The sequence below is a fragment of the Haemaphysalis longicornis genome, unplaced genomic scaffold (assembly GCF_048455015.1).
Source record: "Haemaphysalis longicornis isolate Haplotype H1 unplaced genomic scaffold, Haemaphysalis longicornis Haplotype H1 scaffold_12, whole genome shotgun sequence".
NCBI lineage: Eukaryota > Metazoa > Arthropoda > Arachnida > Ixodida > Ixodidae > Haemaphysalis > Haemaphysalis longicornis.
This window is the reverse complement of record NW_027526225.1, coordinates 4,295,630-4,318,266: the sequence shown is the minus strand read 5'-3', so window position 1 is coordinate 4,318,266 and position 22,637 is coordinate 4,295,630. Positions and strand designations below refer to the sequence as shown.

Genomic DNA, 22,637 nt, shown 5'->3' with positions numbered 1-22,637 from the left:
ATGCAAGGTGGACAATGGCAAAGCAGAATACAGTTCAGAAGAAAGTGCGAGACCTTGATGGCAGTAGCCGATGTTTGATTGAAGGCTGTGTCACGCTCCCGAAGTTCCACATGGCTCATAGATTAGAAGCAGCGATATTTAGCAAAACGGTGCAAAGGTGCGCCCCAGAACGCACGTGAGCGATTTATCGAAGATGCAGTGATACTTGATGAAACTGTCTGGACGCACCCAAGTGGCTTACGTCCCTCAGGTTCCGACCAACGGATCTGACACACGTTGGGTTCTGACTGTGTGCCCGGCCATAGCCTCCTTTAACTAAAACCAGTTTAACTGAAACGTAACCACCTGGTCGAGTTGGCCTGGTACTAGTATATGCTGTCGTTTTTTCAGGTTTCATGCTGAAGGCACCACATGTTGCAAAGTAGGACGTGTTGTTGGTAATTAGCACCGCTGGGAGGCAAAAATGGGTGAAAACTTGCCACGTTGCACCATGCTGCGTGTAACGTGATCTTTCACCAATTGAAAAGGTTCACTGGCTGTGGATAGGTTACATCCAACCGTGGCTTTGCCTCTTTTAGGCTTCACACTTAGGCACGTGTGACATGAGCTACAACAACAGACAGCATAGCGGCATTAAGATTTGGGGAGACTCGCATAGCCAGCCAACTGCGTGCCATGGAAGCAATGCAAAGTAGTCTTCCTTGATTGCCGGAGAAAAAAATCTTGAAACTTCGTAAATTTGACAACTACAGACACCTTTTTACATTTATGCTGCAGCACCACATTTAGCTGCAAAAGCACTCTACTGTGCACCACAACCTACTCAAAGCCAAAAAACCAAGGTTCTACTAAATCTGTTGTTCCTTATATACATGAAGTTACCTACCTTCCAGCGTTGTGAACTATTGCTATAAGCGTTCAAGGGCTGAAACGGAAGATAAAACAGCGCAAAATGACAAGAACAAAAGAAAGGGAACACCATCACAGCACAGCACAACCACATCAAAGAGAGCCAAGAAAACGTTTCGTGAAAAGGGACGGTTAGGAGATAGCAGCAGTCTCCTTTGCACAAATCATAAAAAGTAAAGTTTAGCGCCTGTTCAGCACAGATTGCTTGAAATGTAGCAAGACTAGCCTAACTGGTGCAGTTAGTGCACCAATTGCATCACTGCGTGACCCGTTTAAGCGAGCACTACATCACCAAGTTAGGCAATAAAGACGTCACTGCCATTACACTTTCAGTTTCAGTTAAGAGCGAACGTTGCGACAAAAAAACGAAATATTTTGAATCTCCTTTCAAATGGACAGAAAAAGATGCATTTTCCTGTGCTTTATACCTAATGTTTGAGACTGCCTCTAAGCTGTGGCTGGTTTCCCAGTGTCTAGTTGAAAGTTCTGTCAAGGAAAAACGAGGAGGTTGGGTGTATAACTTAAAAGACAAAAAAGGCGAATTTTATTGCTTGAGCCAAGCAGTGCTCTGGATCTGCTTGCCGCGCGCGAATGGCGGCACCCAAAGTCCGTCAATTTTCGGCATCTGCTGCACGGCAGCGAGCGTGGCTGCGGAGTTCGGCCGGTGCCTTGTGCCCAGGACTCAGGTGATGACGGTTGGCCTCGTGCGGCCAATGAACATCTTCAGCTGGGCTATCTCCAGGGCTATGGCCACCAGCGGCATCAGCATCGTCTGCGTTTGAAAGGAGTAGGCATCTAGATTGGGGCAGGTTGTCACACAGATTGGGGAGAATTCCAACAGCAACTAAAAAAAATCCTCGGGGCACTAAGAAGGCGAAATCCTGGCGGCACTCATCAACAACAAGTTTTCTGCTACGTCGTACTTGCATCGCTTTCGTTTCTCTGTCTTTTGGCACGAATTACTCTGACTGACTTCTTCGGCAGCATGCCCTATTGTACGACTCGTACGTCTCTAACTCACAGTTTTGTGAATTTTGTGAGGCGTCTGCCCGTCAAAGCTCCCGATTCCTTGTGAATCCCTCAACTGGGTATGTGCCACGAAGGAAGAAACAACAAGGACAACGACAACTGTTCCACCCCTTGCAATGTGCCCCAATAGTGCAGTTGGTAGAGAATTACGATCCTACTGCGGAGGTCCGGGTTCAAATCCCACTGGATCACACGTTTTTATTTAGTTGCTTTTTTTTCACCAGAAGCCACTTTCTTGACGGGACAACAACAAAAGCAATGGCACTTTTTCGCGAAACGTTTTGCCTTTGCAAAACTGTTTGCCCTGGGCAACCACCGCATTGCTTCCAAATGATGTCCTGCTGAATGTAAGTCCCAGCCAAGCTGCTTTTGTTTGATTTGCAATGTGCAAGCTTTTCCAGGACTTACGGTGATCCCAAGGAGGGAAGCATTCCAAAATGAAAAACAATGGGTTCTGCCACTCTCCCTTAAACATGTTTCTAGCCATCCTGATCTAGCCACTCTGCGTTTCTAGCAGGGTTTCCAACCAGAACCAAACTGAACCGAAAACCGGAACTGAACCGGTATTTTTGCCAAAACTGAACCGAAAAAAAAAAAAAAAACGATTACCGGTTCATGCCGAAACAGTTAGACCCTCTGTTGTTGATATTGCACAGTCATTTTGATTCAGACCTTTTATTCTTACACGTACCATCAACTTCGTACCCGCTCACGCACTTTCCCCTCCAGACAATTGAACACTATCACGCTCTATGTAACAACAGGAGAAATGAATGAGCACCAATGTAGCAATGGTCTGCTTCTGCTGGAAGCGCGAGCGTAGTGCAAGCTGACCAAACGAAATGTCATTCCCGGCAGCTTGCAGGGGATATAAAACTACTTCGCCCTTCCCTAGCTGCGACTTTATTGGAGCAATCAGGCTGCAGGAGTGCTTTACTGCGCATCAGCGAAAGCCCACACCCGATGTGTGCAAACTTTTTGCATTTCATAATTTCTTTAAAAGGTCCGACACCTGAAAATTGTTAATACTTGACAAGTGTGACCGCAGGAGCTGCTCGGTGGCTAAGCCGTTTGCTGCTGACCACAAGTGGCCTCAATCTCCCTTCCCCACGACCGTTTTTCTGAAATAGATGGAAATCGAGAACGTCCGTGTATCAAGATTTTGATCCACGTTTAATATCACCAGCTGGTTAAAATAAGTCTGCTGGCCTGCAACATAAGCTGCGCCTCGGAGCAGAGATATAGCGCGGGGCATCAAATGCGCCAGTTTTAAAAAAAAGTGTGTTTACACAGAAAACAACAAAAAAGAAAAGGTGAATCACGTTGTTTTAAAACATTACGCAAAAAGTAAGTAAAACTGAATAAGTAAAAAAAGCACCAAAACGTGGACATTGCTCTATACTTTTCTTTTCCCTGCCTTTCACAACCAAACGTGTCATCAATGCGAAGGAGTTTTTGAGGACAGTACAGTGGACAAGTTCCGTTTTTTACAGATACATATAACAACAGATACGTCAGGGAAAACTGTTAAGGTGCGCACTTAATCCCTTGGCAGGAAAGTGCAGCCCTCGACCTTGTCTTGGAAGCACAAACAGTAATAAAGCAGATGACACGTGCAGAAAGGCAGGCCGGTACATCACACTGCCCTATTCGCCCAGCGATCATCTTTTCTGCTTGTTCTGCAGTTTTGTCTGTTTCAGATCTGCTTTTTTTTCGAAGGTGCACTTGTACTGACTGCCCAACTCTCTACATTGCTTCTACTGCTACTCGTTCCGGAGGGGAGTACTGCTGTGGACGAACTACAGAGCGTCTACCCAAAAAAGTCCCATCTTATGCTCCGTGCGTCAAATTTCCCTTTCATTTTGGTAACAGCATAATCTGTTATAAGATTCCGCAGTGTAGCACACAGAACGATGGCCGGGGGTCAGGCGGTACGATGACATACTGATTGTAATGCACACATCCGGTATAGCTATCGCAAAAGGAAATGCAGTGGTCAGTGCAATAATGCAGTGACTGAGCGTTAACTAAAGCTTTTAACAAAAGTGTGGCTAACACATTCGATACGGTGACAGCTGCTAACAAATTATTCAGGGCGACCGAATAATCTAATTCATTGGTAGTATTTTAATATGTACCTGTTGTGGGATTTTTCTGTTTTGTTAGAAATATTAAAAAAAATGCGCGCCATTTTAAGCGCTGGTATTTGAACGCGCCAGTATGGAGGCCTAAATTTAAGGCTTCAAGGTTAGCGTGATGGGCGATTCCATAGCGACGATTGCGATTTCAATAAAAAAGGAAAGGGCAGAAAATATATCCCACTGTCATATCTCTTGGCGGTGGCTTTATAAATAGTCGCTAGGACAACATAAAGTCTGGGCGAGGAAGTAGGTGGTAAATCGTAGCCACTACATCTGTTTTGCTAATATCTCGTAATTGTTTAAAGTTTGATTTGCAATTGTACCACTGCCCTTGGGGAACAGCAGCATTTTGAATTTTTGATTGCATTTTGATTTGACTGTCGTTTTAAACTACTAAATGTTTCTTCTAATTCCAGTGATAATTCAACTCATCGAACCGGTTCAAGCTCCCAAACCGGTTTGCAAACCGGTTTGCAAACCGGTTCGGTATGTGATTTTGTCAAACCGGAACTGAACCGGAACGAAATGATTTCGCATGAACCAGAACCGTAAACGAACCGGTATTTTTCCGGTTCGACAACCATGGTTTATCCAGTGCAAAAGTGCACACAACCACACAGTTGCAAAAACGTTTCAAGAGTGGCAACGAGTGCAGAGAACACCCAAAATATTGGTGTAACCGGCTATTACTTAGTTCGAAAGTCTGTCATTTATTGCCAGTAACACCTTTCAGGGCAGCACTCTGGCAGCCGTGTGCATGATGGCATTTCAGGTCATTTTGAGCTCAGTTGTACAGTACAGGAACACGTAATAAGGAATCTGCCAGCAGAAAACGACTATACTGCTGCAGTAGTCGAGATTTATGCCCAGTGAAGTAGCTTCCTTCCATTGTATGAATTCTTCCCTACCCCACAAAAATGCGGCTGTTAGTTTTCAGAAATGTGACGTGCTTATGTTAGCTCATCGTGGCCAATTGAGCAGCAAAACGAAGATGGCACCGGTCACCGGTGTCGATGTCCGGTGACACATGCAGATATGACAAGCCATGCTTTCCTCGAATTTCGTGAATGGCACCACAAGTCAAATTACGGTCATGCATTGTGAAGCTGGCACCCCCGAGCTGTAAGGCACACCGTAGTGGAGAGCTACAGTGCGCCTAACCTGGGTACCTTTAACATACACCCAGATTTCAGCGCAGAAATGTTCTTATTTTCTGCCTCCGTTAGAAGAACAGCCGCCATGGCTGGAAATGACTGGAAACTACGAACTGTGGCTTCAAAGGGGCCCGGAAGACAAAATAAAAATTTGTTCAATTTGAAAGAAATTGCACTTGGTAACTCACTCAGCTCCGTTCAGGCCACGAAAAATGCTTTTTTTTTAACTTAAAAAAAAAAAAAAACCTGAAGAAATATAGAGCAACTTTCATATTTCATCCTACAGTGCTGTATTATAGGCAGAAGTGCCGTAATTTGAGCCAACCATAAAAACATATCCTAATTATTCGATTATAAGGCGAGGGTGTGTGTGTGTGTGTGTGTGTGTCTATATATATATATATATATATATATATAAGGATTGGCAGTCAAGAATACCTCGGAAAGCAAAGGGGAGAACATGGTAGGTCATTGAAACAGATAAAAAATTTGGAAAGACAGAAAGTGGAGAAAAAATGTCCACCGGGTGTCTTAATTCAACGAGCCCTTCATTTCCCATTCTGGTTCACTGTATATATATATATATATTGATACGTGGCAGCAAAGCATAGATGAGACGGATATTGGACGATGGTACTGCGATGTAGTTACAAGGATGATCCGTGTACAAGCGGCCATGAAAGAGCTTGCACCAGCCATGGCCTTTTTGTCGTCTTTGGTGATGGGTTATGGCGCTATGGGGCATTGTCCACATAGATGTTCCATGACAATATATATATATATATAAGGCGGGGTATGACTTTGAGACTACGGATTTTGGAAAAAAACATTGCCTTATATTCGAATAAATAACTATCAGTGTGCTAACTGCATGTTAGCATTCAAGTGTTATGGTCAAACGGAACTAGAGAACTCGGTACAATTTCCCAGTTGTTTCTTGGCAGCAGCACAAATTGGTGCCTGCCAATCGCACAAACAGAATTCTGTGACGTCCTAGAAAAATCTCCGAAGAGTGAATTCATCTCTTCTCCTTAACATCTATATTACTTGTTTGAAGCTTGTGATAAAATTGGTATTATTGGTACCAGGCCAAAGCAGTCTCTTCAAGGAACCAAACCTGTATTCTGTCTTCATGGCTGCCTAAAGCCTTGATCAGCCATGCGTGGCAGGTTACGATAAAAGTGGCTGGTAAAGGACCACGGCTGTTGGCACAAGGAAAACAAGAATCCCAGAACACAGACACATAGACACCTGTTTGTGTGTGGTGTTACGGTAAATTTTCTAGTATTTCACCAGTACGGATGGTGGAAACAGCAATGGGACTTGTTCTCCCAAGGATGTGGACCGCGAGATGTAGGTAACTAATTCTTTGTGCGCTCAGGATCCCAGTGGATGAAGGACTTGCCACTGAGCGATCATGCTGCAGGCAATGGGTACGCTGGTCGGAAGCCACAAAACGGGCATGCTTGTGAGAGCAGGACCAAAACAACAATCTCAATTGAAGGCGCTCACTTCCATCGATGGACTGTTTCGTACTAGAGTTACAGGTTCTGGCAATTGAGCTAGGCTGCTCCTCCAGCAAGGCACTGCTTCTTCTACATGTACAGCAAGTTCAACCAACAGACAAAGTCACAAACCGGGCAAGGAGCTGCACGAATGCAATGGGGGGTGACTTCGTGTAAAGTGCCTAAAGAAAAATTCAGAGCCCTTTTACTTTGCGAAGATGGAAACCAGCGAAGCTGTAGCTATGGTGGGTTTCGCTATAGTGAATTTATACATCATCATTATCACCATGCCAAGCGGGAAAGTTGCTCTTCAGCCGGGAGGGATTCGCAGCTACTCAACGAGTGGGAACTTGAGGTGGCAACGGCGGTGACTACACATACTGCAGCAGCAGCTTTCCATTGTTTTTGCGCCCCTTTCACGCTTTTGTTCACACCAATGCTCCTTCAATTCCTGCTCTTCTTCCTCCAAGCGAACAACACGTGTTCGTCCCATAGCGAGTTAAAAGTTCAACTGCTGATAACAGCACTACATCAGCCAATTTGTCACTTAAGAAAGAGGAATCAGTGATGGCGAGGAGAAACAAAGGAATGGTGCCAAGTAAGCCATCGCCCCTGGAAGAGAAACCGTGGATCTTAGCGATACACAGGTTCGCTGTAAAAACAGTGCAACAGGACAGAAGAACACCAGTACAATGAGCAGGTGTTATCTGTCCATCGTACTTTTATTGTTCTGTTCTTTTTCTCTTTGTGTGCATAAAGAGTCGAAGTGATACCTATTTAATACAGCATGCAGCCTGGAAATTACAAGCTTTGTGACCTATAATGCACCCCTTGTGGAAGAAGTTCTGCAGCTGAGATGACTAAAATTCTGCACCAAAATCTCGGTGGTTACCCCTAAAATTTGCCAGCATACAATCTAAATGCCCCCATTTTGAAGATTACCCCTTACTGGCGTTTCGCCTGCTACATAGAGCTTGACAGTGAGCCTCCCGAAGGTGTCAAAAGCGTACCGCGTACCATTTACGACTCACTTCCGTGGAACCACCCTAGGTGATGACGGTCGGTTTCTTGCGGCCGGTGAACTCGGTCAGCTTCGAAATGTGCAGTGCAACGGCCACCAGCGGCCGCATAAACGTCTGCGTTTTGCAGCGCGGAACTAAGTAAGCGGCCGACCATGGCTGCACCCAGAGTTCTTCAGTATACACCAGTCGCAAAACTACACCTCAGCATCCGGGCAGTGTGATCTCTTCCATTTCAGTTAATCTGAAAAACAAGTGTACTGGGGTGGCACCTGGGGGACAGAAACTGAACTTTGCTAAACATTTACTCAGTAACACAACTTGTTCAACAAAGCTTACTTCTATAACGAGCCAACATAGAATTAGGTTGTGTTCACAAATGTTTTCACGGTTTTCTTTTCATGGCTCACGGCAGCAGCCGCAAGCGCTTGAGTGCCACTTCAACTTTCTGTCAACAGGTGGCAGGCCAGTCAACGAGCCCCATGCTTGCTTGAGTGCCACTTCAACTTTCTGTCAACAGATGGCAGGCCAGTCAGCTAGTCCGTGCTTACCCCTGTTTGCACCAGTGCAGGGGGGCCCACTGGGAACCGGCTTTTGAAACACGGCACTTATGGCGAGTGTCACAACTGGTGTGTACAGAGTAACTCTAGGCTGCACCTAGTGACGACTTCCCAAGCACAACACGCTTACAAGCGAGGTTTGTTTTGAATCTACGCATGCATGCAATGTCAGCTAAGCATTCGAAAGGGAAAGGTTACACGGGCTGTCTTGGGAACAGACCCACAGTTTGTGCCTGTGCTGCAGTAGTAGTAGTAGTAGTACGAAACCTTAATGAGCCACAAAGTAAGAGTGGTTTCCTAGTCCGGGAATCCAAGTGGTGACTGATAATGTACAGAAACGATGAAACCAAATTTTTCCATTAAAAAGTTCATATTAGCCAAGTATAAAAGCTGCTAATGTGTTACGATATCTGTTACAAGATGAACTCTGAGATGGCGCCACGTGTCCAAGCGGAGTTCAGATAGGAGAGCGTCTAAAATTTGAGCGGATGACGCGTCTGGTACCGCCACTTCACATCTGCCTCTCCCTCCAATTATGTAGGAAGCATTATTTTGTGTCTTTAAAGCAATTATTATCAAACACATCTTACGCCCCATTTCGAACCTGGGTCCCTCAAACGTGTTCTGTTCCCCGGCGTGCACATGGTATACCACTCAGCCACCACGCAACACGGAGTGATACGATTTGTTAATTTTTTTCTACAAACGACATCCGTATTTTCCACAGCGTTGCCCCCTATGTACGAAATGGAGTATAGAAATGCGGCTTTAGAACACTCTGAGCTGGCTGGGCACTGTACCGGCCTCCACTTTTCCTGGGCTGGTTAAGTGCGTTGTGGGAACACACGAGGGTACTGACCTGTGCATCCTGCTTGCACTTGTCCGCGTTCCCCTCGTAGCTGTCGATGTAGACCCGAATCGTGGCACCGGTACTGCCGGTACCGCTCAGGCGGTACACGATGCGGGAGCCATCACGGAAGATGATGCGGATGCCCTGCACAGGTCGGAACAGCACATGGCAGATTGATAACTGCTACACACGCAGTGAAAGAAATGTCTGTCAAGGGGGGACATGGCTCTTAAAACAATTTCTTTTAATTTTTAAGTAAACTCTTCATACTTGTCAGTCTTGCTGCTTTTTCCCACTGATTTCAAATATCGAATTTTTTGGGGGGGGGTAAGTCAATTAGTTACCAAGATGATGATAGATAATTAGCCATTTTTGGAGGAACAATAGACAAAACAGTGTTGGCCATAAAACTGCAATCTTTATATTTGCCAATACTATGAACCCTGGTCAGTGCAATAAGTGAATCGGTTTTTTGATGCACCGCTTGGAACTAATTTTACAGCTCATTAAACTTTGGTGTTTGAAATGGGCACTCAGAATGGTTCCTTGCCACTGGTGCCACCAAGGTTTAATGAGCTGTACAGCTAGTTCCAAGTCGTGCATCAAAAAACCGATTCCCTTATTGCACTGACCAGGGTTCATAGTATTGGCAAATATAAACATTGCAGTTTTATGGCCAACACTGTTTTGTCTATTGTTCCTCCAAAAATGACTAATTATCTCTCATTATCTGGGTAACAAATTGACCGACTCAAAAAACGATGCCACATTTGAAATCAGTGGGGGAAAAGCAGCAAGACTGGAAAATTTCACAGGGTTTACTTTACAATTAAAGGAAGCTGTTTTAAGAGCAGTGTCCCCCCTTATAAGAAGGTTATGTTAGGATACGTTAGGCAAGGCTAGGTTTGGTTAGGTTGGGTTAGGCTTAAGCATACGTTAGGTTTAGGTTAGCTTGGGCGAGGCGAAGTTAGGTTGGGTTGACATAGATATATCATCGATAAAGTGGGCTGGAAGGACAGGGAGGGCGCGCACCTGCTTGGAGGAGGTGCTGCCGTCGATGGGGTCCTTGTACTCGAACTCGTCGGCCTTGCCCACGGTGTAGACGCGGTCGGCGCAGAGGAAGCGGCGCCCGCGGAAGGCCGGGTCCCGGATGCGGCCCTCGATGTGCTCCATCATCTCGTGGGCCGCCCCGGTGTCGCACTGCTCGTAGTCGTAGCGGGTGAAGTAGTTGCGGCCGTAGCGCGCCCAGTGGTCTTCGCACAGCTGCTGCACGCCCAGGCCGCTGTGCGCTATCACCGACAGCCACGCTAGGCACGCCCACACGCCGTCCTTCTCCCTGCAGCAGAGGCCGAACGCGCTCCCGTCACCAATCGCTCAGTTCCTCGCCACCCCCCACAACTCCCGCGCCGCCCCCACTCGGTTCCCCCAGCTTGGTTGGTGCGGTCTTGTGTGTTCCCCGCTCGCTTTCGGCTGTCAGTGGTGGCACGCAAGACCGCGCCAAGCGTGATCGGGTCACAGAAAAAGAATTTACAGGAAATGAAACTGTCATTGCGGCAGGAGCGGGCGAACGACCAGATAACGCCACAACGAAAACTAACGGGGACTACGAAGCTTTGCAGCTGTGGTGGTGAAGAAGGTGATACCAGTATAGTCCCCAGAAATTTTGGCTAGTCTGCCGTCCGGGCATGTTTTGCATTACAACGGTGTGTCATCGCAGTGATGAAAAGGCGCACAAAACAGCACACTGGTCAACCACAGCGCCTCGCAGCATGCTCACCACATTTATCATTAAGGAATTTTCAAGAATTAAATTGCTTTTCTAACAACTTTTTATTGTACAGTTGCTTATTCGCTTACGTTTTAAGCTGTGGTGATCTGCGCTCTGCAGTGAGCAGATGATTGGAGGCTCGCACAGTACTGCCTACAGTTTCAAAATTCACGAAGAAAGCTTTCTCAGACATGAAAAAGTATACAAAGAAATTATAATGTCAGAAAAAGCTATCAAAACAACAATTTCATTTTTAGTAAGAAGTCTCAGTAGCAAAAGGGACCAGCACTACACTGAGAGGGTGCTGCAGTTGACCAGTGTGCTGTCGGCCGAACACTTTTATCATCTAAAGAACCCCACTGAAGGCCTCAGACAGCAGACTAGCCTAATTTCCAGGAACTATAACAGCGGCACCTAATGGGCGATATGATGGCGATCATGCCATGCTTAGGCTGTGCAGTAGAATGCCAACCAAGGCGTCCGTCCAATTTCCTCTCCCGCAACAGAAGCCGCTAGCTTAACCTGCACCAAGCGCTTGCGACGTCACCTGGCCACCCCAGGAAGAGCAGTTTTCACTCCTGTCTTGTTTCTTACTCTCTGAGTAGGGCAGTGCGTCTTAATTGCATAAGCATGCGATTCAAACACGTACTTGCGTGAAGGTGCTTTTATGCATGTGGCTCCCTACTGCATGCACCAGGAGAAACAAATGGGATGAAATGAAGAACATACCGTATTTTCGCACACATAACCCACACCAAAGATGCGAAAATTTCACTGGCAAAGTAGGGTCTCGGATAATACGCGGGGTTTTTCTTTTAGTGCAGCTTTCCGGAAATGCGCGTTGTGCCGTGAAGCTCCTACGCAGTGACACTGACTAAGCCTTCCATGGCAGCGATTGCGCAAAACATACAAGGACAAGGAAAGGAAATCGAACTCCATACGGAGGCATGGAGGGCGATTCGAGGTGAGATAGTGCAAAAAAGCTTAAAAAAATGCTGCATCACAAATAAACCACATAGATGGAACCGAAGATGACTTTGTATACAAAAGTGAGGACTGCTGCTCAAGTGATTGCTCTGGTGAGAGCAGTGACACTGAGGGAATTGTGACTTTCACCTCGCAGTCAGTGTGTTCTGATTGATTGTAGGGTTCAACGCGCCGACGCAACGCAGGCGATGAAGCGCGCCGTAGTGGAGGGCTCCGGATTAATTTTGACCACCTGGGGATCTTTATCGTGCGCCGAAATCTCGTACACACGGGCGTTTTTGCTTTTCGCCTCCATCAGAAAAGCGGCCGCCGCGGCCGGGAATCGAACCCGCGACCTCGTGCTCAGCAGCGCAATGCCTTAGCCACTGAGCCACCGCAGTCAGTGTGTTCTACTTTCTAAATATATGCTTTTTCTGTCTGGGGTATGTGATGTGTTGCTCGAGCAGTAGCTTTGGTGCAGCCTTTCCTGTGTGGGCAATACGCGAGGATTTTTTTTCTTTTCCAGCGGGCTGAAAGTGCGGCGCGGATTATATGCAGGGGCAGGTTATACGCGCGAAAATACGGTAACAGAAAGAGGCTCACACCCTCCCCGAAAAAAAAAAAAAAAAAAAAGTAAAGTAAAAAGAGAAAAGCAACCACCAGGTGGCACTTTAGCTAACAAACTTCCACCGATCGGTGACTCCAGCGTGGCCCCAAATGGCTGTGAAATTTAAATGATTGCAACTGTTTTAACAGCACAGCTGTTTAAGCTTTTAGTTCCGTTGTGGAGCATTACGAGAAAACTCAACCCAGCCGAGTGCACGTAAGCGTGCCCCACGTGAAGAGCGCTCTCTCTCTCTCTCTCTCTCTCTCTCTCTCTCTCTCTCTCTCTCTCTCTCTCTCTCTCTCTCTCTCTCTCTCTCTCTCTCTCTCTCTCTCTCTCTCTCTCTCTCTCTCTCTCAAAAAAAAAAAGGAAAAAGAAAAAGAAAAAAAAAAAGTATTAAGCGTACATTATTGTGCACCTTGTTGAGAAGCGCCCGGCATCGACCAGCTTGACCTTCGAAAACACTCTGTTCAGCGTTTGTGGGGTGATCGCTCACAGCGCTGTTCTCCTTGACAAACACCGCACGCTAACTACAGACTACAGACTACAAACTCGGCACTACAGACGCCGAGTCCACAAAGCCGGTTGCCGCGGGTTCTAGCGCGTGCTAAGGCGGTCCACTCTGGGAGAGATGTGAAAGCCTGCGGACAAAATGATCCGGGCCTGCCAGTCATGGAGAAATTTAAGCGGCAAATTTGAAAATCCACGTGAGGTGCAATAGTCGAATCTCCGACGAAGGGAGAGGGGCCGCCAGCTCTGCTAAGTTCTCCAGCCTTGCACCCCTCGTGCAAGCTGCACATATTCTTTTTTTTTCGTTGTTCAAGAGGAAGAAAGAATGACCAGTTGTGATGAACGAATGTAGCGATTCAGGCTCAGCTTTACATCAAGAGGAAAACAAAGTTCACAGAACGGAGGACCCGCAGCAGTGTTTATTACGACATCGACCTTCAGTGCTGTGAAATAAGGCTCTAACACTATAGAAATGCTGCTTACTAACCTGTATGCAAAATTTCCCCATTAAAAGTAAAATTTTTCTCAACTGAAATTTTTCAATTTGCGGCTCTTGCGCAAACATCCCGCTAAATAATGCTTACTACCTTTCCGTCTGTGCACTCATACCGTGTGCCTAGATCGTTGCAGTGTGTGATCACCACAGATCAAATCTGTTCTTGAGCCACGTTCAGGCTCATATGATGATGATGATGACGCTATATCACAGCATACCATATTTTTTCACGTGTCACCCGCCCCCGCCTACAGCCCCCTCCCCACTTTCCGTCGACGAGTAACAAAACTATATCCCCCCGTATTGCGTAAATGCCTCGGACATAATCTGCAGCTCTACATCTCCGCTAAAATTTTCACATTTTCGGTGCGGGTTATATGCGGGAAAATTAGGTATATCACAGCTACCCACCATGGTGGCTCAGTGGCTAAGGCTACTGAGCGCAAGGAAGCAGGTTTAATCATGGCTGCAATAGATGTTTCAAAGAGAGGCAAAAAATGAGAAACCCCACGTGTCAAGATTTAAGTGTGCATTACAGATCCGCAGTGGTCTAAACTAATCCTTTGCGCTCTACCATGGTGCAAGCTCATATCCCAAGTGTAGCTCTGGTGTGCTAAATTGCATTTTATCTTTGAAATCTTGCCATGGCTAAAGTTGTGCAGTGCTTCTAGAAGAAGTGACAAGGCTCCTAAACACCCTGGTGACACCTGTAGTTATAACGAATTCATGCCAACTGGATGGAAACCATTCATTACTTGAACGGCGCAAAAAGACAAAACGAAAAGTGCCTCGCATTTGTTAACTATGGTGTTCTTGTTTTCAGTGGTGGCTGCTGTGCTGTTCCAATTCTCGTTGCCTCTTAGATATCTATTCAGACTGCTTCCTAAGCTTACTACCACGCGGTCCACGAATTGCAACGCACCCTGGAAACGCCTACACACGCACCGAACATGGTCGGAGCCCGTGCCGAAGCTCTCCTCGCCACAAAGCGACAGCTTGCCCGCGTCCATGAGGTTTCCGAAGAACTTCCAGCCGGTGGGCACCTCGTAGAAGGGCAGGCCCTTGGCTTGCGCCACACGGTCGACAGCGCCCGCCGTGGGCATCGAACGGGCCAGACCCCGAATGCCCGTGGCCTGGAAGTACGGGATGGCGTGCAGCCGGTCCGCCAGCACGGCCAGCGAATCGGACGGCGTCACGAAGAAGGCGTTGGCACCGAGGATCATGTTGCGGTCCTGGAAAAATGAAGGAGAATAAATTACGGGGGGTGCTTTCAACCTCTAAAGGATGCGAGGATGAAAGCCTAGTTCGGCATACTGTTGATCAGCTGTGCAGCTTTCTGCTGAACTTTGCAGCCGTGCCTGTTGCCACTTGACCTCTGCCCCCTCCTGGGCAGAACCTTCTGAAGCTCGTTCCGCTTGCTAGCCATTGCCGGGAGCCTCCTGTTCGCCCCATCAGTACCCTTATGTGTGACGGTGGCCTACTCTTTGCCCGCCCTCCTGGGACTCTGCCGTTTCTTTGCGCGTGACCCCTGGCTCACGCCTTGTACTATATTTTCGTGCATATAACCCCCCCCTGCATATAAACCACATCCCCCCCTTGCAGTCCACAAATAAAAAAAAATTATCCCCGTGTATTGTCTGCACATATCATACAAGAAAGGTTTGACCAAAGTTACTAAAGCAACACGGCACATTCGTTGATGAAAAAAAAAAAGAAAAAAATCACGCCATATCCACGGAATGAATGATGATAAGTGGGGTGAAGCTCGAGAGGGGGAGATCATCGGTAACCGTAACTCTCCCGTGAAAGTTCGCCCATTACATCATTAAGAAAGACGTAAGACTGTGTGCATACATTGTACAAATCAACTTTTATTTTCGGAGTCAATGCTCCCAGGCCCAGACCTGGTGAAAAACCCCGCGCCATCGAGGACTACCCCGCACCTCCACCACAATTTGTCACGTAGGATGGGACACAACGGTAAAGAAAGAACTTTTATTTAGGGCGAACTTGTGCCCGAAGAAGACGAGAGGAAACGAGCAAAGGTCCTTGCGTCTCGTTCGATCTCCGAGAACGACTGCCTGCGTTCGTGGCGTGATCTCTTGCGTGATCTCCCCCTCGCAGTGCACGTGCGCTCGCGCCTCCGTTGGCGAACACAGACAAGCTCGCGCTCCCGGTGCCGAGTTTGCGCTGCCGGTTGCAGCCGGTTCTTGCGCGTGCAACGCGGCCCACTTTGCGACATCTCCGAAAGCATGCGGCGGTCACGTACCACGAGACACAATGGATGGACAGACCCATGACTTAAGGAGCTTCGCCCCTAAAACTTACCTATATTTTGCATAGTGTTTTTGAGTATTGGCACTCACACTGTTTGCTCCTGAAAGGCGCTTTTTTTATGCAAAAAAAACTCTAGCTAACTTGCCCAATATTTTTCTCAGGTTGCTATATTGTTGAGCTGTGGGTGAAAAATGAGCACTGTCAGTGGGATAAGAGTGGCTTAGTCGCTACTGCTGTAGGGGCCTCATAGCACGATGCGCATTGGCGTGAAGCTACACCGAAGGAAGTGCCTTGCATATAATCTGCACCTTTACTTTACCCCTGAAATTTTCACATTTCTGGTGCGTGCGCGTTATACGTGCGAAAATACGGTACCTCCCGCTCTGGTTTTTCGTAGGGTTCTGTGTACCTGCTTTTGAAGGCAAGTTGCGCTTTTTATGATCACAAAGATGGACACAGGAAAAAAAAACTTTGACTTTCACGAGAAGATGGCGCTTTTTTGCATATCACGCATTCAATGAAACATAAAGGTCTAAGGCTTCAGCCTTAAAAAATGAATGGAAGGCGTATGCAAAAACCAAGTTTTTTCGCAGGTACCTGGTATTTTGCCTACCTTCCTAGAGCCCAGTGAAGTGAACACAGACAAGTAAGGTGCGTGAATACTAGATACTTTTGAATGTATAAGAAAAAGAAAGAATATTTGATTCAAGCTGTAATCAAGCAACAGTACGCATCTGAAAAATCCTAATGTTCTCAAAATTCGAATATACATTGTGGTGCTTAGCATGCGTAGGATATCATCGAAAACTGCGGTGCTTCAAAGCTGTATACAAGGCTCATACAGTAACTGGCAATAGCCTCGCCACACCAAGGAGAGTGCAGGTCATTGCATTTATATGGCCATTATACGCCTGTAGACGCCTTCTAAATAACAATCGGCCATGCCCTGCTTTGTAAACCCCCTATTCTCACCAAAGGATGGGCTTCAGGCTGTCATGCTTTAATAACAACCCTTTATTTTTGCAGTTAGGGCTCTCGAGAAGAATGATAACCTTGTCACGATCTGTACCGCTATCTGTGCAAAGGTTTCTTCTTGATATGTACGAGGTTGCAGAGGCAATGACACAGTAGTGTCAATGCTTTGACAGAGGTGACGTCTTTAGGGAATACAGTCGACTCCTGTTAATACGAAATCCACGTGGAAAGCGAGAAACTTCGAATGAACCGAACTTCTAATTAAACGAGAGGAACAAGGACAGCACTGTTATTAGTCTGCAACGTGTCTCCCTTCTTCATTTTGTTCAGAATCTCAACTTTCCTCGCCAATTCGAGCGTACGAAATGAATTGCCCTGATAGCCGAGATTAAACACTAAAATCGAAGCCTGAAGCATCACCACACAAACTGCTCACACGGTGCAGTGCGCAACGAAGGTGGAGGACCTCAAAAGAGAGGGATGTGTACGCTGGCGAGAGTCTCAACTGGCCTACTGCTTTATTAACTGTGGGCTGCCGGCCAACATAGTACAGAGCATGGAGCTGTTTTGGTGCTTGAAAATTGTGAATTTTATCAAGCAGTGACAATCACCTTGATGCTTAAACGACCGAGCGAAGCAACTTAATTAAAAATATCTGCAGAACGGTTAGCCGTCCCATGTAAGGAAGGCGTCACCGTGACGCGGCCATGAAGTCTTCCCGGCTGTTGGCGCCTCTACTCCGGCCGCGGCCTCACTACTCCCTTTGGTCGACTGCGCCTGCCCCTGTTTTGGGGTGGCAGCCTTCTTCCGGTTTCGCTCGGTCGTTGCCTTTCGAGGGCCGCCGAGATCTGCTGGACGGCCTGGGCTTGGACTTCTTGATCGTAGCAACGCATTGATTATTGACCGACTTTTCACATTGAACTGCATGTAAAATTGCCGGGACCAGGACATAGCTTCCGATTAACTGAAAATTCCAATTAGGTGACTTCTAATTATCGAGGTTCGACTGTGTATGCCCCTTGCAGGGCCAGTCTTCAAAATTAAGCATGCCTCAGCTTTTATTTTTCATCTGAATTTTACAGGGATTGCCCCGTCACAATGTGAAATGCGAAGTGCCTTTACCAGAGCCCATCTTGAATGTCTCGGGCACTCTTGGCATAGTTTTGAATGCCCTGAGCAGACCACAATGAAATTGTAATCTCTAATAGCGACCAGTGTGCATGTGTCTGAAACTTGAAGGCACATTTCGCTTTCGTGTTTTACCGGTTCCTATGGGAGAGGGAACAACTACACTTTCGGAGCAGAGCCATAGCCACCAATCGGCCCGCTCTTTCCGTCCACCCTGCCAGAGCGCAGCAGTGCTCACCCCGTCACCGTCGAAGGCGGCCCCCATGTCGTAGGGCCCGTCCTTCATGGTGTCCACCAGCTCCTTGGCGTAGGTGAGGTTGGGGTCGGGATGGTGGCCGCCAAAGTCCGGCAGGGGCACCCGGTTGCGGATGTTGTCCAGTGGAGCGCCCAGCTCCTCGGCGAAGATGCGCTGGCTGTAGGGGCCCGTCACGCCGTGCATGCAGTTCACCAGCAGCCGGAAGGGCGGCCGGGACTCGCTGCCTTGCAGCAGGGTGCGTAACATGTCAAAGTCAAACACCTGCGCTCGCACAAAGCGAGAGAAGCTATCAGGGCGGAAGCTCTACTACGCCATGTGACACAAAATCCTTCATCGCGTCGTAACGACCTCGAGCCAACTTTCGAAAAAAAAAAAAAAAAAGATCAAATTGTAGGGCTTGAAGTGTTGACGCTACACTGGGCTATGGGGCCCGCCGTAGTAGAGGAGGTCTCCGGATTAATTTAGACAACCTGGGGATCTTTTAAAGGGGCCATGCAGACAAAATAAAAGTCTGTTTTATTTGAAAGAACTCAGGTTTTATAGTGCCCCCAGCGCTTGTCCGGCAGCAAACGATGCTTTATTCATTTAGAAATTATTCAATTTAAGTTAAAATTTTGGTTCTCCCACCAAATTGTGTGTTTCGTGCCGTCCGTGATGACATAACAAGGACAGGTCTTCAAACGAATGCACTGTTAGGCTTTGCAGCAGACTGCAGAGCCTTGTTTTTCATCATCAGTCTTCCTAGATGGCGCCACTATAGTGCACCGGACTACTTTTCGCCTTTGCTTTGTTTCTGACCGTATTTGCACCTGGCTTATTTTTGTTATGGTTGGAAGTAATTGTTCCATAAGCATTGGGTCTGCTCAACAAACAAGGTCACGTAAGACAACATCACTTACGCCAATCGGCATTTGTTGTGTGAGACAACCCCTAAGCAGCGGACTGCTGTGCAACTATAATAAGCATAGTGTGCGCAGTACCAACAGCAGTACGCACTGATACTTCATTATTTACCCCACCATTCTTACTGCTATAAAATGAATAAGCATTACATTTAGGCGAAGATAGCTTATTCTGCAAGCTTATAAGCCCTGCCTAACTAGCATTTGCTTTTGCTGGCCTCAGCCAATCGCACGGCTGTGCATATGACGTCATATGTTCTAGTGCGGGAAATGAGCTAGTGAGTCGCATCCCCTTCCTTCCTAATTATGTACTCATACGAGAGAAGTGTGCGTTAAAAGTGGTGTCAGTACGATTCTAACGAGGCAATCTTTCGAATGAACCAAACTTGTGTTCTGTCTGCCTGGCTCCTTTAATGTGCGCATAAATCTCGACGCACAGGCATTTTCGATTTTCACTTCAATCTGAGAAGCAGCCACCACGGCTGCGATCGAGCCCGCATCTTTGGTGTCAGCAGCAAAAGTGACCTTGAGCCGGCGCAGGTGTGGTGGGTGTCATGTCACACCACGTGACCGGCTGTGGAGATCTGGTGTTGAAGCCGCGCTTGTTCGCTCTACACCTCACCACTGCTGTGTCGCGTCGCTAGACAAGGGTTTAACAGCTGCTTTGCCAGTGCTTAGTTGTTCAGTCTCGCCATGGATGGTGTGCTGGCCAGGCTGTCTGTGCGTGCGCTTCAGAATCACCTTCACTAGGGCTGCACGTGTTATACCAGACCCATTTTTTTACAGAAGGATTAGGACAATAGCTTGGATTAAGGGGAATATGATGGTGTAACATCACAGGTGTAAGGTCCCCGTCACAGCATCGCTGCCTTCTGGTCCTCGCACCCATTCAACTGACCAAGCAAGGCTCAAACTGAAAAGTTTTGGGTGGTGGCAGAGAAATTCAAATATCGAACCGAATGCCGAATACAGAATTTTTTTATTAAAAATTTCACTAAACACACACACACACAAAAGAAATTCAAGTTAAATACATTTCTATATTTGTACGTTTGATCAAGAGGTTGCCAAAAAAATGCAGTGTTTCTTTTAATTCCTTCCCTACAAATGTCGCGGCACATCTCAACACCAACACAGTAAAAAAAGAATATAAGATGAAAGGAAATTATTTTCTTTTGCGGGACCAAGGCAGCTTTAGTATTCATCTCCCCATTTTTCTCCGGCTCCCAAGCAGCTGACTGATGTGATCTGTGTTGAGCATAAAGGTCACGACCAAGTTCAGGGGCCGTTCGAGTAATTTACGTAAGTGTGAAAGATAATGAAAAGCATGTCGAAGCAATCTGCAGTTACAGCTTAGAGTGCGTCAAGCATTTGAAATGGTGGGAGAAGTCAGGAGCGCCGTTGTGCGAAGCGAGTTGAAAAAAATGATAGATTTGAAGCAATGCTCGAAGATATTGCCTTATGAAAAGATGGGCAAAAGCTGAAGCCCATTCATGAATGCAATTTATGGTGAGTCAGCCCCTTTACCCTGCAAATATATTGAAGCAGGCGGTTCAAGCAAAGTAGAAGGTTTACTGAAGATGGCCCTCAAAGCGAACTGCCTGTATACAAGCAACTTGCGCAGAAATTTTGGCAAAAATGTGGACATAATTCCGCCAGAGCAAAGAATTAAGCTTACCCAGATAGCTGAGGGTTCGGAATCTTGACCAGTTCAATTTGAAAAGTAACGTATGAAATGAAAGCATTTTTCTTAAGAGAAAGATGGTTAAGACGTGATGCTTTCTCACATGGAACCCGAGTCAAAGTCGAAGTGCAAAATCCAAACTGCTTCGAACGTGTTGAAATTGAAAAATCGGATAGACGTTGGCTTCATAACGTAAGGGACCCAGGTCCGATGCTGACCACACGAAGTGTTTTTATCTTGAGGCGCCTGATGTGCCTCTGAGAATACTCATTGTGTAAGTTGGCTTTCCTGCAGTGCGTTTTGCATGTAATGATTTGGATTTTGCACTTTGACTGTGGTCGTTGAAGACGTTGGCTTTCGACCAGAGGAAGTGTTTCAACCATCTCTCACTTCACCCACGGTCATCATCGTCAGAGAAAATTGGCTTTCCTGCAGTGCGTTTTGGGGCAATATCGCCATCAGTGAGGCACAGAGACAATGAGGCTTTGCTTTAAAAAATTACGGATGCCCAAAATTAGCGCGAGAAGAGTTGCCCGAACGGTGACGCCTCATCAGAAGGCCAAAAGTGCAGCCAGGAGAACTTGGAGCTGCTTTGTAAGGGCAAAGGGAATCCTCGTCATCATTTAGTTGCCGTAGCGAAGAGTTGCATCAACTACAAAGGTCCCGAGTCTAAAGTGGATTCGATGCAATGAAATCGCAAGTCATCCCTGACTTCCAAAAACACCCCGGGCTGAAAAGTCTGCGGGCAAGGTCATTGCCACCGACGTCCGTGATGTTGAACGACTTCTACTCCCCGAGTTCATCCATAACTGGAAAGGGCTATGCCAATACCATCATCGCTCCGGCCCGCCGCGGTGGCTCAGTGGCTAAGGCATTGCGCGTTGCTGAGCACGAAGTCGCGGGTTCGATACCCGGCCACGGCGGCCGGTTTTCTGATGGATGCGAAAAGCAAAAACGCCCGTGTGTACGAGATTTCGGTGCACATTAAAAATCCCCAGGTGGTCAAAATTAATCCGGCGCCCTCCACTACGGTGCGCCTCATTGTCTGCGTTGCGTCCCAATGTTGTGTTAAACCCCACAACCAATCAATAATCACTCAGTGCAAGTTAATCAAAGAAAAGAGGTGGGAAAAGGCACAGCAAGGATTCAATTCACATGACCCCACACTCATAGGCCACCATCCAGGAATGTAGGATGCGGCAGCCTGATAATCCGCAGTACGGTTCTCACTTGGCTCCCTCGAAATATTTTGTATTTAGAGTCCTGAGAAGTCTCCCTGTGGCACCCTGGTTTGAAGGGGAATAAACTGAAGTTCCCTGACCCACTCCGCTCTCTTCTTGTCCCTAAATGTTACACCTATCATCTTCCGTCCCATTGTGCGCTGAGTAGTCCCCAATTTAAGTTGAACCCTCTTAGTGAGCCTCCAAGTCAGGGTCAGTGGGCCAGGGAACAAACGCGTGTTAAGGACATACTAGTAGAAATTAGGAAGAAGAAATGGACGTGGGCAGGGCGTGTAACGCAAAGGCAAGATAACCGTTGGTCATTAAGGGCAGCAGAGTGGATTCGTAGAGAAGGCAAGCGTGGCGGGGGGCGGCAGAAGGTTAGATGGGCAGATGAGGTCAAGAAGTTTGCGGGGATAAATTGGTCGCAGTTAGCGCAGGACCGGGGCAATTGGAGATTAATGGGAGAGGCCTTGCCCTGCAGTGGGTGTAGATCGGCTGGTGGTGGTGGTGGTGGTGGTGGCGGTGGTGGTGGTGATGATGATGATGAAACTGAAACTTCCTCAAATGGGCTAAAATAACGGGGAGAAAAGTGGACGAGGTGCACTGGGCTATTGGTAAGGTACAAAATAAAGTTGCTTCTAAGACTGTCCACTTTCTTACCTAGGTAGATAGGTAAATTGT

At 47.1% G+C, this 22,637-nt stretch overlaps 1 protein-coding gene across 1 annotated transcript in view; it reads right to left on the bottom strand.

Moving 5' to 3' along the window:
* Positions 1–1,430: 1,430 nt before the first annotated feature.
* The window catches only part of LOC144162288 (phosphoglucomutase-1-like), a 43,741-nt gene continuing 22,534 nt past the window's right edge, over positions 1,431–22,637 (bottom strand). The window contains exons 4-8 of the mRNA XM_077692764.1: positions 18,130–18,408; positions 14,457–14,743; positions 10,200–10,503; positions 9,177–9,311; positions 1,431–1,681 (exon numbers count right to left, since the gene is read on the bottom strand). Coding sequence (XP_077548890.1) covers positions 1,592–1,681; positions 9,177–9,311; positions 10,200–10,503; positions 14,457–14,743; positions 18,130–18,408 — 1,095 coding nt within the window. The 3' untranslated portion in view covers positions 1,431–1,591. The remainder of the gene's footprint in view (positions 1,682–9,176; positions 9,312–10,199; positions 10,504–14,456; positions 14,744–18,129; positions 18,409–22,637) is intronic.